The 14,845-nt window shown below is 52.6% G+C and overlaps 1 protein-coding gene across 4 annotated transcripts in view; it reads left to right on the plus strand.

Annotated features, from left to right (window-relative positions):
* The window catches only part of LOC144145808 (uncharacterized), a 160,413-nt gene that overhangs the window by 91,395 nt on the left and 54,173 nt on the right, over window positions 1–14,845 (plus strand). The window contains exon 1 of one of the 4 annotated variants that reach the window (XM_077677562.1): window positions 14,446–14,594. The exons of the other annotated variants lie outside the window; for them this stretch is intronic. Coding sequence (XP_077533688.1) covers window positions 14,461–14,594 — 134 coding nt within the window. The 5' untranslated portion in view covers window positions 14,446–14,460. Of the gene's footprint in view, window positions 1–14,445; window positions 14,595–14,845 lie in introns of those variants that run through there. 4 annotated transcript variants of the gene reach the window in all.

Genomic DNA, 14,845 nt, shown 5'->3' on the forward strand with positions numbered 1-14,845 from the left:
CAATAAATGATCCATTTCGGGAAAAATTTGCGCCGTCGATCCGCGGACACAGAGCGACAGAAGAACAGGGAACGACAGGAAGGAAGGAAGGAAGGCAGGAAAGTTAACCTGGCTAGAGCCTAGTTTGCTATCCTGCACGTGGGAAAGGGTACATAGGCAAAAAAAGAGAAAGGAGAGAATGAAGAAAAGTTGGAGCTAACAGGCCCGTTCGGAGAGGAGTGACGTCAAGCCGAGCTGGCAGCGGTGGCGCGGCTTTCGCACAGGTGCTAGGATGTCTTAGATGCTTCGGATCATGACTAAGTGTAAGCTGGCACGAAATCAATCGGATTGAGGAGATAACCAAAGCGCTCTCTCTCCAAACGGTCCATGCATTGCTAGGGGCCAAGTGTGCTTCCGGCTTGTTGCCGAGACGGCGGCTATTCGCAACCTGATGCGCCCCGTGTCGCAAAGTAAAAGGGAGTGTGAAGCGAGTGCAGCACTGAGTGGGTGGCAAACCAGAGTAGAATGGAATGACAATCACGAAATGCCGATTCCGGTAAACATCAAAAGGAGCGGCAGGCAGCCAATGCCGCTGCTAAAGCGAGCAAAGCTGACCACCGCGACGGTTATAACGTAAAGTACTGCTGGCCCGGTGTGCGAAGGGGGTGCGAGAAGCCCTGTTGCGGTATTCGGAAGTCGGAGCAGGGTGTGTGCATTGGGCCGAGCATCGAGTTAGCGAAGAAGGATAATAAGCTCACGCATTCTTAAAGATCCACCAATGGGTCTTCACTGGTGGATCTTTGAACGTTGAAGGCCCACCGTGGCAGTCCAAGGTTCGCAAAGCAGCCGTTTTCCAGATGCTGGGACGACGTAACCAGGATTAACGGTACTACTCAAGAGCCCGTTCTACATGGGGCGAATTTCGCTTGCGAATTCGCAGCTGCGGCGGCGCTCGTCCACCAAAACGATCTATTCTCGTTGCTGTGGCGAATTTCCAAATGTTTGGAAAAGTCGAACTTCTCTTGCGAACGCCGCTTAGCATTTATCAATATGTCGTAGCAGTGAAAATAGGAAAATCGTTTTGCCGCACGGGCGGCGCCGCAACTGCGAATTCGCGGGCGGAATTCGCCCTATGTGGGCTGAAGCCGCTTCCGTACTTTGTACGATGGCAATTTGTCGAAAAAAAAAGTTTTTGCTGAAGCATTCGTTCCCTCGGTGTTCGTTCAAAGTGAGGTTGGATTGTAATCCCGCTGAAGCTGTGATAGTAAACTTTAAAAAAAATTTTTTTTGGCTGTATTCGCATACGACGCCCCTGCTGCGTTTCGTTCTACATGCAGCGCGGCTGCGTCCGCCGACTGTTCGGTTTGCGTGGCGTGATACGTTCCACCTGCTTATACGCCACTTCAAATGTACAGTCGAAACCTATCCATTTGCGTCGTGGGCGTTCTTAATGTGACTCGTTCTGTTAGCCCCCACGAAATCGCTCGATGGCGATGCGATCGTAACGCTTGTCGTTGCTTTGTTCTTCAGGCGTCCTGTGGTGGCTCAGTGGCTAAGGCGTTGTGCCGCTGAGCCCACGGACTCGGGTTCGATTCCTGGCCGCGGCGGCCGCTTTTCTGATGGAGCCGAAACGCAAAAACGCCCTTGTGTTCGAGATTTCGGCGCACGTTAGAGATGCCCAGGTGGTCTGAATTAATCCGGAGCCTCTCCACCAGGGCGGGCTTCAGCGTGAGTGTAGTAGCTTCGGCGAGTTAAACACCCGAAATTCGACTTCTTCATGGGTCCTTGCAACTTCTTAGTCTCTGTTTGGTTTGTTCGGACGTTTGCACTCAAAATTTCGGAAGCCTTTCTTTTGTCCAGGGGGCTCCCATAACTGAAGAGACGTGCGCAAAATTGAACAACGTTGCAGTCGACAGACGGTCAGACGAGAAGCGTAGCTTTGTGGTGAGAGAGGAAGTGCTTGGAAACTAGGTTGACCAGAAGGCGTAAACTTTTCTATTACTTGGCCGTACTTTTCTACGGGGGGAGAAGGGGGCGTTATTTTTTCGGTCTTGACTATTTCAATAAGCAGACCGCCCGCGACCCGTTTCTCGACGTTTTCTTCATTTTATTTTTTTTGAACTCGACTAACCGACGCATTGCGGAACGGCGCATATCCGTCCCGGCCATCGCAGTAAACAGCGTTCCCCTTGCCCTCAGCGCACCGCGGGAGGGCTCCGACGCTGAACGATTGAGCAACGAAGCGAAAAAAAAAAAAAAAGTGAGACAGGAGGCGCCGAAGTAAAAAAAAACCAAGCGTGTAGTTAGTGGAGGAGGCGCTTGTAAGAAGACAGTTAAAAAAAAGAACAAAAAACCTGCAGGGCATGCCAAAGCGGGTCGAACGGCGGGTTACGCCAACTGGACATAACCAGACGCCACCGCGACCCCCGTTTCCCCCCTCACCCGTGGATTTTTTTCTCCGCTGTCTAGCGGAGGTCAGCTTCCCGGATATGAGCAAAAAGTGGGAAAGAAAGGCATCAGTTGGAAAACCGAACTTGGAGGGGGGCGGCAGTGCACAGGGGGTCCAGAGGTTGACCGGTTCCTACGACTTCCTTTCGGCGGCCGTTGTCTGAAACCTTCGAAGGCTTCAAGTAAGAAAAACAAGCTGGAGAACCCGGCAGGAAGCCGCCGCCAACCCTCTCCCGTCTGGCGATTCTGTCGGAAAAGCGGTGCATGGGTGGACTCCAGGGGAAGAAGGGGGAGGGGTCCGGGAACTCCTCACCTCTTGACCTACAACCAGGGACTCCCCCGCCGTGTGGTTGGTCTCCCGACTCGCTCCTCCGCCGTCCTCTCCGCGTTCCTCGCGAGTTCTTTTGCTTTGTTTTTCTCCGCAGTCCCGTGAGGTCAGTGCGGTTCCGTTTAAGGAAAAAGCTGAAGCGCGGAACATATACAAAGCGGGAAAAGTTTTAAGTACCGGGAAGCCATCTATGAGAACGGGGCAACAGCGGGGTCGGGGTAGCTAGGTTTTTTTTTCTCTCCACCCCCCTTTTACGGCTTTGGGGAGGCGGCCGTGTCCGCCGTACCCGGTCGTCAGTGGCGCGTACTCAATCTGTTGTCCAACCTTGCGTCCTGGTTGCCCCAGCCAACTTGTTTGCGTCGGCGGGGTGAAGGGGTCGTCACTTCTCGGCACCGGTGTGCGTGCGTGGTCTGCGTCCGGGACTTCGCGAGAAGGAGGGGGAGGAGAAGCGCCGCTTACTCTGGTCTCGGCACCGACATCCGGGGTCGCGCGGGTTTCCACTTTTTTGGAAAAAGAATTCTCTCCTCTGACCGCGGCGCGCTCTCGATTTTTTTTTCTTCTCTTCTCCCGGCTGCTGTTTTGGTGGCATCCATTCCCGCCTTGACAGTGAGATAACAAAAAGTGGAATTGAGAACGTTGGAAGGAGCATCTGCTGTGGGGTGGTTTTCTGACCGTTTCGCGTTGCGCTCGCGTTGCGTGTATATAGGTAGCAATACTCTTCTTTTTTTTGCGTGCTGTGGCGGAGATTTCTGAGACAAGCTGTGTGGGGGAGAGTTCCGACCCGGACCACTCCTCCCACACAACTGCTGGGATGATAGAAGTGAGGGAGGAGGAGGAGGAGCAGTAGGACGCGTTCAGCTCGACGGTGACCCGTTCGGCGAAAATACGCACGAAACAAGGAAGACGTAAAAAAGAGCGCGCCACCGCCGTATACCGTGATGTACGACTCCCGAAACGGAAGCACGCACGCGCGCCTCCAGCCCAGACAAGCACGTGTCAGGTCGTTCGGAGAGCGTTTGTTGTTGTTGTGGCGGCGGCGGCCCGTTTTGTCTGTGCTCCTCCGCCTCCTCCTGCTCCTGTAACTTGGAGGAAGCGAGACGCCCCAGGAGGAGGAAGTGGCCGCGTGCTAGCCGGCCGCAGAACCGAAACAAACCAAGAGGTTCCGAAAGCCGGGTGGCACGCATGTTGTGCCGCTGCTGCTGCAGGAGCCGGAGGTACAGCGAAGAGTCGGTCTAGGGTGTACAGCCAGCCATGAGGGTCACTGGGTCAGAAAACAAGACGTCGTGCCTCTCTCGCCGAGGGTTTTTTTTTTTTTTTTTTTGGCCGTCGCTCCCCAAGCTGCAGGGCTTTAGGCGTACGTACAGCGGTGCTCATCAATGCACATACCGGACGTCCCAGGCCGGCTCCGAGCCGTGGCCGGCGGCGAGGACGACGATGCATCCTTCTTGGCCGCGCCACTCCTCCGTGCGTGGCTGGCACTCACCGCTTCCTCCTCCAAGGTCGTTCTCCGCGAATGTAGGTCTTGCTTGGGTAGCGGCATCCGCACGTTTCCTTATCGGCGCTGTATCCCACACGCTCCGCTACAACGGTGCACACTCGTGCGGACAGGAATGCCACGCTCGTGGCCTTTGGCTTTGCCTTGCCGATGCCGCCGGCTCGGCTCCTGGTCCCTTGGTGTCGAGCTGTTCGCGCCAGTCCTTCTATTTTTTTTATTATTTTTTGATCCGGGAGAAGGGGAATTGAAACGCAGACAAGCGAAACCTTTGACACTTAGACTATGACCTTTTTTTTTGGAAGTGCCGGCCGAATGTAGGGGCTCTGAACACCAGACCGGAACGGTAGCTGCTGGTTTCTGTCGGCCTGTCTTCTCACAAGGTTGGGAAAGAGACGTGAACTGCTGTTGGTGCGTCTACCGCAACGCACGGGCAAAGTTTCGTGCGAGCGCGGTAAAAGGAGACCTGTGGTTATCGGCTCTAATGAACGGCTTGCTGCGGACGGGTCTGCGGACCAAAACAAGGCCGCGCCCTCTAACATGTACCAACCCTCGCGTTCCCGTATGCCCAAGCTCACTTTAAAAAGTTTTTCGAGGTTCGATACTTGTACCTTTTCTTTTTGTTCTAACGGTGAGCGCTTGGTTTGGATGGGGAACTTTAAGGGCTGTTTTGGTCTGCTTAATGGAGGGGCAACGCGTTGCTGTTAGTACACGCTACGTGATGGCTCTTGTCTGGCCGGAGTGAGTGGTCGTTATTTCGGACTGGTTACCAGGGTTCAACGACCGAGCGACTTCCACTTCCCGCGCTTCTCCATGGCGCGTACGTTCCTAGTGATAGTAATGATGGCGATGTTGGTGCCGGATGCACGCGGCAGCAGCGGTGGAAGGCACTCGATACGTCCAAATACCTGAAGTCTCCGTTCCGCCTTTTTTTTTTTCTGGCTGCTGCTGCTGTGCAGTCATGGACAAATAAAATGCGAACACGAAAATATCAACCAGAACACACATATTTAAAGAACACTGTTCGTGAAGGTAGAATAATGGCGTGCTATTGCTATATTTGGGAAGCTCAACTTTGTTACTCTAATTAAGCCACGCCCCAATTTGACCTGCATGGAAAGAAACCGCACTATTTGTAGGTTCTGCTTGATACTGCCGTGTTCGCATTTCATTTGTTTATGGCTGTACTTGGGTTCTGTTTGGTCTTGGCGGTTGTTCTGAACCGCTCGGCGACCAATATTTATGACACTCTAAATCAACCGATAAATTATTGTTGTACAGATCTTAAATGCGATAACCTTCTCCTAGTATGGAGTCATCATCAGTAATGCGGACTTCTGACGACTACTCGGATGCGGAAGAGCGCAACATCGTTCACGCAAACTGAGCAAAAGTTGGTCAGATCGTTAGGGCAATCTTCAGTGACAATTGACCTATAAAAGTCGTTCGAAAGCACGGTAAAAAGTTTTCCTCGTTTAGTTGCTTCATAAAGTAACGGCATTTCTTCCGTTTAAATTCACGTTGCCGATTGCGTGAAAGCCAGTGTTTTCTGTCAGGCTGATTTCTCTTCATCATTAAGGGCATCCCTCCCCCTTCTCTGTGTTTTTTTGTTTAACCTCGTTGTACGCATCGTTGGATAGACGTTTAACCTTACGATAGACAGACATTTTATTTCATGTTTACGAAGAAAAGAAAAACGAGGAGGGAGAGACAAGGCTGATTTCGCAGCTTCACAAAGCTCTCGCCCCCATTTTACAAGGTCAGGAGCCGCGAAATTGTCATAACCCATGATCTCTCAATATGATTGACAGTAAGTATGCGCCTTTCAGCAACTTTAAAATTAATTTCTTTCGTTGGCTGATTCTTGGAACTTCGCTACCTTGCATGCATTTTCGTGTCAATGGAGGCCGGAAGCAGCAAGGATTGGGAATGCCGAACCCAGGACGTCATGGCGCTTTGCGAAGTTTAGCGTGCGTTGCCCGGGGAAAAAAAAATATAAAAGCAGACGTCCTATTCGGTAAAAGACCGTAAATCAACAACTTCGCGCAGGCGTGTTCGTTTCGAAAACAAAGGCTTGTGGAAGGCTGTAGCGTGGGTTCGCTGAACTGGGCCGAATCCCGAGCAGCTCACCGAGAGAAGAAAGAGAGGAGCCTCCCGCTACCAGGGCGTGAACTGTGCCGTAACTCTTTCGACGCGCACCCCGCTCTCGCTATGCGCCAACCGACGCCGGCCGCGCTGGTGAGTCAAACGCCGTATATCCCACTCAGCGGTGTTCATCATGCCACGCTGCGCTCAGAGAGAGAGAGAGGGGGGGGAGCTCTGAGAGGTCAACTGTCCCGAAGCGTGAAGTACGCGCGAAAAAAAAAAAAAAAAAAAAAAAAAAAGAGCGAGGTACATATTTTACGCTTAAGGCGGAGGAGGAACTCTCGGAAAATGTTTAGGCGGTCGCTCTTTAACACCGCTACTCGAAACTTCAAAGAACCGGAGCGCCGTATATGCCATGCAGCGCAGCAGCTGCGAACAAAATGCGCAGGATGTGGATTCTGCATCCTCTTTGATAGCGGTATGCGTTGAGCAACCATTCCTTAGGTACCCGTTCTGTTGATCTTTGACTTCTAGAGGGACACGTGCGTCTAATAATATACGAGCTTCAGCGCGTGATATATAATACAGCTCCTGTCATCCGCCCTGTACATTACGGGCCTGAAATTGCACTGCGGTAACTTTTCGGTCTTCATTTTTTCCGTAGTCATCAAACAAACAAACAAACAACGGAAAATCTTCGCGGACTTGCGAAACGTGTGGGAAACAAAGGGTTAGATGGGTCGCGAAGGCTGTAAACTTGGCTCTTATACTGAAACGAGTCGCGTTCCCTGCTGTGGGGTTCCGGTCGCACGTTTCTCACGAACGAAAAAGTTATCAAAGAATTCCCCGGAGGGAGGAGTCTATTCTCGCTGCATTTGCTCGGAAGCTCCCGTGTTCCCCCGTGGTCGGTGTGGCATGCACGGTGTTATTTACGAGACAAAGCGCTCCTTGGCTTGGCTTGGCTTAGTACTCCTCTCTCTTCCCCTCTTCTCTGGCCCTTGTTCCGGGAAACATTTTTTGGATGCGGCTTTTGACCTAACGTGTGGCGTTTTCGTTTTTTACGCGATGCCCTGACCGCTTGCCCAGGTCGCGTTGCCCACGAGAAGTCCGCACGTAAGTTTAAAAACCCAAGTTTTGTTCAAGCAACCGAAGCGGGAGAGTTTTACACCGCACGAATGCTGCACGGCTGAAGAAAAAAAAACAAACACAAGAACATGGCTGAAGCGGATGCTGTCGATACAGGAAACTCGACGTCAGGATGGCTACGCGCTCGTAAACATTTGTTTGGCGTGAGTTACGTTGCTGAGCCGCACAGCACTTCCGAATGGCCTCGCATGTGTTGTGCACTCCGGCTGATGATGCCAGGCGTGAACCGCTCATGAAGAAGGTGGTGCCGTGAATGCCTTCCCGGTCAGTTCTTTTGTTATTAATCCGTACGAAGCTCCCTCCGTAGTTCTCCCTTTCACCCCTCTCCCCCTCGATGCACGAAGAGCACAAAATAATTCACTCGCGATGTGGGAACGCCGCTAGCAAACAATTTATGTGCTACAGCAACGGCGCGTCCTCGAGGAGCTCCGCGGCGAAGCTCGCTTGCAAGGGGGAAATGGGCATTGAACGCATAATTTACACCCCCTAGCTCCTCGAAGCGACAAGTCGTTTGGAAAGCGGCTCAGCACACGTGCGTGCACTGTGAACTTGCTTCCTGCACCGAAGGCTTGCGGTAACGCTGTTTTTGTTTCTGTGGTTGTTCGTTTCCCTCTAATTGGCTCCTCCCGCATGCCTCGCCGTAAATAAGACGCGCTAGGCGCTTAGCCCTTTCGACTCGAGAACACGCCCCCGGGCCATTCAATCTGCGCCTGCCTCGGCAAAGCCATTGATTCGAGTGCGAGCAGAACGGGTTACCACGCATTCCAACCCTCTCCTTCTTCCTAAGATGAACAATCTCGCTTCTCCTGGTAGGAAGTGAAGTGGGGGATTGAATCACGAATGCAACTGGTCGCCGACGATCTAAAGGGTAAACTCGCATGGGATGTGGGTAATGTGCTGTTCTTATACACAACCACCCGTGTCTTTACTTCGCCAGCTGCGGCCTCCCCTATGCCGCGCGTAACTCTTTTCGCCTGCGTGCTTCCCGTTAGCGCCTCTCGATTCGCCGGGAGCTTTTCTCCGCATCTCCGCAACGCCTTTTAACTGCGTATTCATTTGCGTTGCTTGCGCTTGTTGCTTCAACCGCACTTCCGCGGGTCGTGAAAGGTCCCCCCCCCCTCCCCTTGCCGTTACCCGCATTTATCTGTTGCTATCGTTGCGTCATACAGGCTGCCCCCATAACAGCCAATTTATCCTCACTTTACAACCTTAACCAGCTTTGTTCGACGCTGAAACGAGTAATAAAGAAAAGCAAGTCCCGGTGACCTCGAGAATGCCGGAACGGGAAGGGATTCGCGTGATGACCTCCTGCAGATGGTTAGAGATGCGAGGGGGGGAGTCCTTTTTCGATATGCGCGAGGGCGCAAAACAAAAAAGCAAAGCTACCACCCGATGGTGCCAGCGGGTCTCGGAAGTGTCGACGACGTGCTGGCTCCGAATCAAGTGGCACTGCTGTTTCTCTTTCTTCTTCGATTTTCGCGCCTCTCAAAATGAACGCAGCGGGGCACGCGTCCACGGAGTCTGTGGCGCGAAACGAGGCGACCACTTATCGGAGATTTGGTTCCCGCGCGCACGCGCGTATGCAGCGCGCGCTGGAAGCGTTAGCGGCAGCGCGGACGAGGTCGCCTTGAGCCTGCTCTGATGGCGCGCGCACTCGTTTCCCCAGCAGCAGCGGCGTCGTCCTCGACGCCTTCTCGTTTCCTGGTCTGGACGCGGGTCTCGGATTGCCTCCCGTTGGCTTAGCATGGGCTTCGTTCGATGCTGCTGAGTGCTGTTGTTTTGCCAACCGCAGTTTTTCTTTTCGTCCGCGACAGCCTATAAGGTTCCCTCTCCGGTTGCGGGTGTGGAGTAGTTGCCGAGGCTGTCGACCTCGCGTGGAAACCCTAGCCCCTTCTTTCTTCTGTTCTGCCCCCTTTGGGTTCTATTTGGCGCACCCTGGACTCGTGGGTTTGTTTGCAGACTAGAGTCGCATTCACTCTGTTCCGGTCAACGACCCCCGCTTTGATCATGGAGCCGCAATGTGGGCTGATGGCAAATAGATGTGGGAAGAGTCTTAGTGCATGACGCGTCATTTTTGCTTCCCGATGTCTCACCGGCATCCCTTTTGGCGACTTATAGCTGCCGACTCAGAAACATCTCTCTCTCTCTCTCTCTCTCTCTCTCTCTCTCTCTCTCTCTCTCTCTCTCTCTCTCTCTCTCTCTCTCTCTCTCTCTCTCTCTCTCCCCCCCCCCTCGTCAGAAACACGTGCCGTTGCAAATGGATGCAGTACTGATTTCCTTACGCGGCCTTTAAATTTACGCATGTGGCTTTCGTGTGGAACAGTTAATGAGTTGCTGCTGCCGAACATGTGGCCGGCCAAACTTCCTTATACTCAGTTTTTCTTCGCTAATCTCCTTTCTTGTTGACCGCAGCAAATGGCTCTTACTCCTAGACACGAAACTGTCTAACGGGCGGGGGAGATTGCGCAAGATGGCAAGATAGCCCATATTCCTTCACGCTTATCGATCAGAGCCCCCCCCCCCCCCCCCCCCCCCCATCTACGTTTCCTCAAAACCTGTGCATTATGCAACCTTCTGCCCCTCCCTTTGTAGATAGTGTCAGGTTTTCACAATAGGACGCGTTGCGATTATTGCGAACCACTTCAGCGCCCTGTAATATGAGTAACTCGTACGCTTCATTAATCGAAAGTGGTAGGTTGGTAGCGTGGCGTTTATATCTTTATCGTAAGTTTTTTGGCGGATATGTTTTTATTTTGGCGAAGAAATTATTGTAAATGTATCGCGTGGCTGTCATTATACACTAAAAGCAAGGTGAGGAGGAGTTATCAGTTTGCGTCAAAATGAGTCGCACTAATTGCGCTGCAGAACCTGTTAATTAATGAAGGTTGCACGAAAGTTCCAAAGAGTAGGAATTGCTTAAAGTGCAAGTAATGAAAATAATACTCCGCTGGTCATGTCCGGCTTGATTCCCGCGCTCTTGGAACAGGTGAGCGAGCGATCGTCTGCTAACAAATGTACTCGATCTTTTTTTTTGTGCGTTTCAGGTAGATACCTTGCACGTTCTTGAAACGCGCGCTTGAGGCACATCTCGGTTTTGTTTTGTGCGCCATTTCCAGAAACGTATGGCGTGCCGGAAGAAGTGGAACAAAGGAAGTGCAGAGGAGGCCGTCGGCTATTTTTTTTTTTTTCTCCTGTAATATAAGCCCGTAGATGGAGGCGGCGCTGTACAACGCTCCTCTCCCTGAACAAAGCAATCTGAAGCCAGCCGAAACCCAAAGCCCGTACCGGTAGTTTCCTATATGCGGGCTTGATGCCGTGGCGGCTGCTGCTAGTTCCTGCGCGGTCGTTCACCCCTTTAGCTTTGTCTCTAACGGAGAGAGCAGCGAACGCTCGAAACGGCGCTCGGTGACGTCAGAATCGAGCGCTGAGTGGCCACGGAGGGATAATACTCTTTCGTAATTAATGTATAGGGATTATTCCGCGCGTTGCTTAACCGAGGAATTAATAACTGCAGTCGTAGAGGCTTGGGGCCGTGCGATGCGACTGCGGAGCGCGAATATTGGAAATTTATTTCACGGCGGGAAAAAATGTTCCTTTCCTGACCGCCCCCAACAATATAGTTGGTTGGTTGCAACTGCTGTCATTCTGTGGGCGTTCTTTTTGGCGTTCTTCGTTTCCGTGTGTGTATGCCTCCCAAACTACATTCCGCGGGTACTGGAATGCAGTTTCGTTTCCTGGTGTCAGAATACAGCTGATCTCATCGGTCATCGGTCTCATCGCCTCGTCCCCTTTTATTGGCAGTTATGTTCGCTTTATAGCAAATATAGGCGCTATTTTGAGTTCTCGCCTAGCATATCGAAGCTCTGTGTTGTCGTGTTAAATGTATCAGTTGCAGTGCACCGTGCAGTTATTGAATTTTATCTATGGCCCTTACCTTAAGCGTTGTACTAGAGTGGACCCTGGTTGTACCTTAGTGTGGAGGTTATCCGGAAATAGACTGTCGAAGTTTCCGACTATCTCCTCGTATGCCCACGTGGTCTCGTAGGGTTCGCTTTGGATAAAATAAACGTCTAATATCGGGTGCAAGACCTGGGCCGGAAAACACGCTCTCCCACAATGCTCGTAATGTCTTGGATCAGCGCCAGCTCAATCCATCTTAAAATTATTGGGCTTGTGTGGACACTTTCAGCACAACTTGACAATTAAGCACATTTACCAGTACTATCATCGACTCCTGCCACAACGGGTTCCAAAAACTTTTATCCTGTTAGCTCGTTGGTAACTAGATTGTGGGGTAAGTCCGTGGGGTCTTGCATTACTTTTAGGTTTTAATTTTACGCATCCGAAGCTACACACGAAGTTGAGAAGAGGTTCGCTGCTAAGTGGAGGTCTACGGAATAACGTAAATCGCCTGCTGTGGTTGCTTAACGTTGGACGAAATTTCCGTATTTTGCCTCAATCAGACATGCAACCTCCGCGGACAGGTGCTAAATCGGCGATGTAACACTGCGATGCGCAACGGCTGCGTTGTCATTTTTACAAAGGGCTCATCAGGTCGTGTCACTGCATCAACGCAAGTTTTGGCTTTTAAATAGCCTCGGTGTCGTTGTACCTTAATTCATTGCGTGTTCGAAGCACCGTCCTCGCGACGTGAAAAAACAAAACAAAAAAAATGCTCGGCAAGCAGTAGAAAGCACGTCCGATGACAACGCTGGACGCGCTGCGAATGTTTTTGCCGGAGGAGCAGCTTCCGAGACGTCTGTTCGTAGTCACGTGACAACCTTACGTTCATACTTGTTCTGTACGAAAGCTGGTGTACGCTGCTTTCACTGTCAGCCTCGCGTGCGTCGCGGTCGTACGCACAGACTACGGCAGGATGCTTGTAACGATCGCGGCCGCTGGTTGCGTGCGGCACGCCATGCGCGTCTGGCGAAAAACAAAATAAACGGACGCAACAGTACCAACCTCTTAAAAACTATCCTGTTCCTGTCTTCCGGTCTCTCGCTCCCACCTGCTGCGTGGCGCTAAGAGAAAAAAGGTAGTTGGAGCGGAAGAGGAGGTAGCGGAAATTGCACGTTGGAAGCAGCGGACAGGAACCTTGTTCCTGCGTTGGTGCGGAAATTTGTCTGTGGCTAGGACCGGCGCGCCAACCCTTTTCAACTCTGAGCAGTTCCATCTTTTCGCTGCTCCCCCCTTCTGCACCTGTCTCTTCCACCGCGTGCTGTAATCGCTGGACCGGGTCGGAAGCCGTCGCGACGCCCGGCTCGATACGCGCGCCCCGGCGGCGTTGCATGCGACACCCCTGACTGCTCCGCTGCTGTCGTGTCTCTGAAGGAGGGCGCCGCACGCACGCCCTCGAGGACTGGCCGAGCACACAAGATTAGCACGTAGGGGAAACATACATGGCGTTCGTTGACCCCGCCGTAGTCCCGTGCCCCGGTGAAGCGCTTCGCTGAAAGTGGAAGTCGAACGCTCTTGAAGTGCGCTTTCCATTTGACGTGATGGAGCTGGGGGAGGGGGGCTTTGGAGAAGGAGCCCTGTTTTTAAGTGTGCGTGTCAGCTTGACTTTTTAACGCTAATTGTTGGTGCCTGTGCGAGAGTACGGGAGTTGGCCCAGGTCTAGTTGAAGCTGACTCTGTTGAAGGTTCCTTGCATTGGTGAGAGATTCGATGACGCAAACTTTACCAAGGTTGAAATATGAGCGTGTTGCTCATTTCGCAAGCCGAGCGCGAGAAGCTCTGAACGAATAGCGGGACAACGCTGAGAATATGATGGACAAAACCTCGGAGTTCTTTCTCTTTTCTTCCTCGTTTCGCGCCGCAAAATGACTCACGTGTGCGCCAAGAAAGCGTTGTACACGTGTTCTTTAGCCTCGTCCTTCGTAGACGAACGGCACACAGAGGTGATCGTAGAGCACAGGAGGTTTACAGCCTGTGTGTTACGTAGTAAAGGAATCTGCTTTTCTTTTTACACCATCCTTTATCCCGCACTACCGTTTACGCAGTTCCGTATGCCCAGTCATTGCTCTTTGGGCGTTAATGTGTCTTTTGTGTCACAACAGTTCGCCCTTTGTTAGCTCATGCGTACTATTGCTGTTCACCTTATTGCAGTCCACATTAGGTCAGTAGGAAATACTCAGTAAGGCTTGTTGTTGGGCTAGTTGGTATCGGTAGTATCGGAAATACTCATTACACGGTGCACAGACCACGTAGTACATGATGCTGCAATATCAGGCTTGCCAAGTCTTCTTTTCGTTTCATAATCTACAATTCCACCAGGAAGTGTGCGTTATGAAATAGCTGGTACCGTAAGATCAACGGATGTGCGCTTCTCCGCAATACCGGGGAAGAAAGACACGGCGAGAGAGAACGGTTCCTCGTTACTCGAGCGCCCGGGATGTTCCGTTGTTCTCGGCGGGCCGGTTGTGTGGAGGAATCTCTCGGGCCGGACGTGCACGTTCCACAGGAACCGGCGCGTACGCTCGTGGAGGAGGGAGAGGATGCGTAGAAAATGAGGCGGAGGAGGAGCAATCTGCGTGCGCTCTTCGGAGGGGAGGGAAGGTGGGGGGTCGTCAAGAAACGCAAGGTGGTGGCAGCGGCACGAGGGATCCCCCCCTGCTTCCCTCTTTCTCCCGTGCACGCGTGCATGGTCGCACGACAGGGAGTTACGGTGAGGGGGACGGCCCCACGTCATGCCGCGTACAAGAGGACGAGGAGGAGGGCGGGGAGGAGGAGGGGAGGCCGGAGCGGCTGAGGAGATGGCTGGGCGCCACGAGATTGCTCGGTCATTGAGTCAGTAGTGCGCTCGTCGACGCGGATGCGAGAGGAGCTGCTTTGTGGTCTTCGTCGGCCCCTGAGCAGCACCGCTTCGCCGGTTGTTCGAAGACGGAAAAGAGACGCGTGCTCTGTTGCCGCCGGGCGGTGTGTGCGTGACGCTACGCTGCGGCGCCGCACGGGTGTGAACGGTGCTTTGCGGCGGCGTCATGGGTCCCGCGCCGGCCGAGGCGACTTCGGTGCAAGTGCCCGGCTCTCCTGCGCGCGTGGTGCCCGGTTACGTGACTTTTCTGCTCGGCAAGGGCGACGTTTCGAGGATCGACATGGTGCCCTCCGGATGCGGGTCAGTCGGTTTGCTCCCGCCGTCGTCGTGGCTGCGCTGTTTGGCGCGTTGGACTTCAGGTTTTTCGTGTTGCGTAGGCGCTGGGCTACACTGCTGTCAGCTCCCGTTTGTTCGTGTTACAAGTTGAGACTTATTTGTAGAGGGGGCATTAACCGGATTCGGCCAAGAACTGTCTCATAACTCGTTTACGGTTAAATCATCTGTTGCATATTCTTTGGTTTTAGGGAATTCAGTGTAATGTATTTCAATTT

The sequence above is a fragment of the Haemaphysalis longicornis genome, unplaced genomic scaffold, assembly GCF_048455015.1.
Source record: "Haemaphysalis longicornis isolate Haplotype H1 unplaced genomic scaffold, Haemaphysalis longicornis Haplotype H1 scaffold_7, whole genome shotgun sequence".
NCBI lineage: Eukaryota > Metazoa > Arthropoda > Arachnida > Ixodida > Ixodidae > Haemaphysalis > Haemaphysalis longicornis.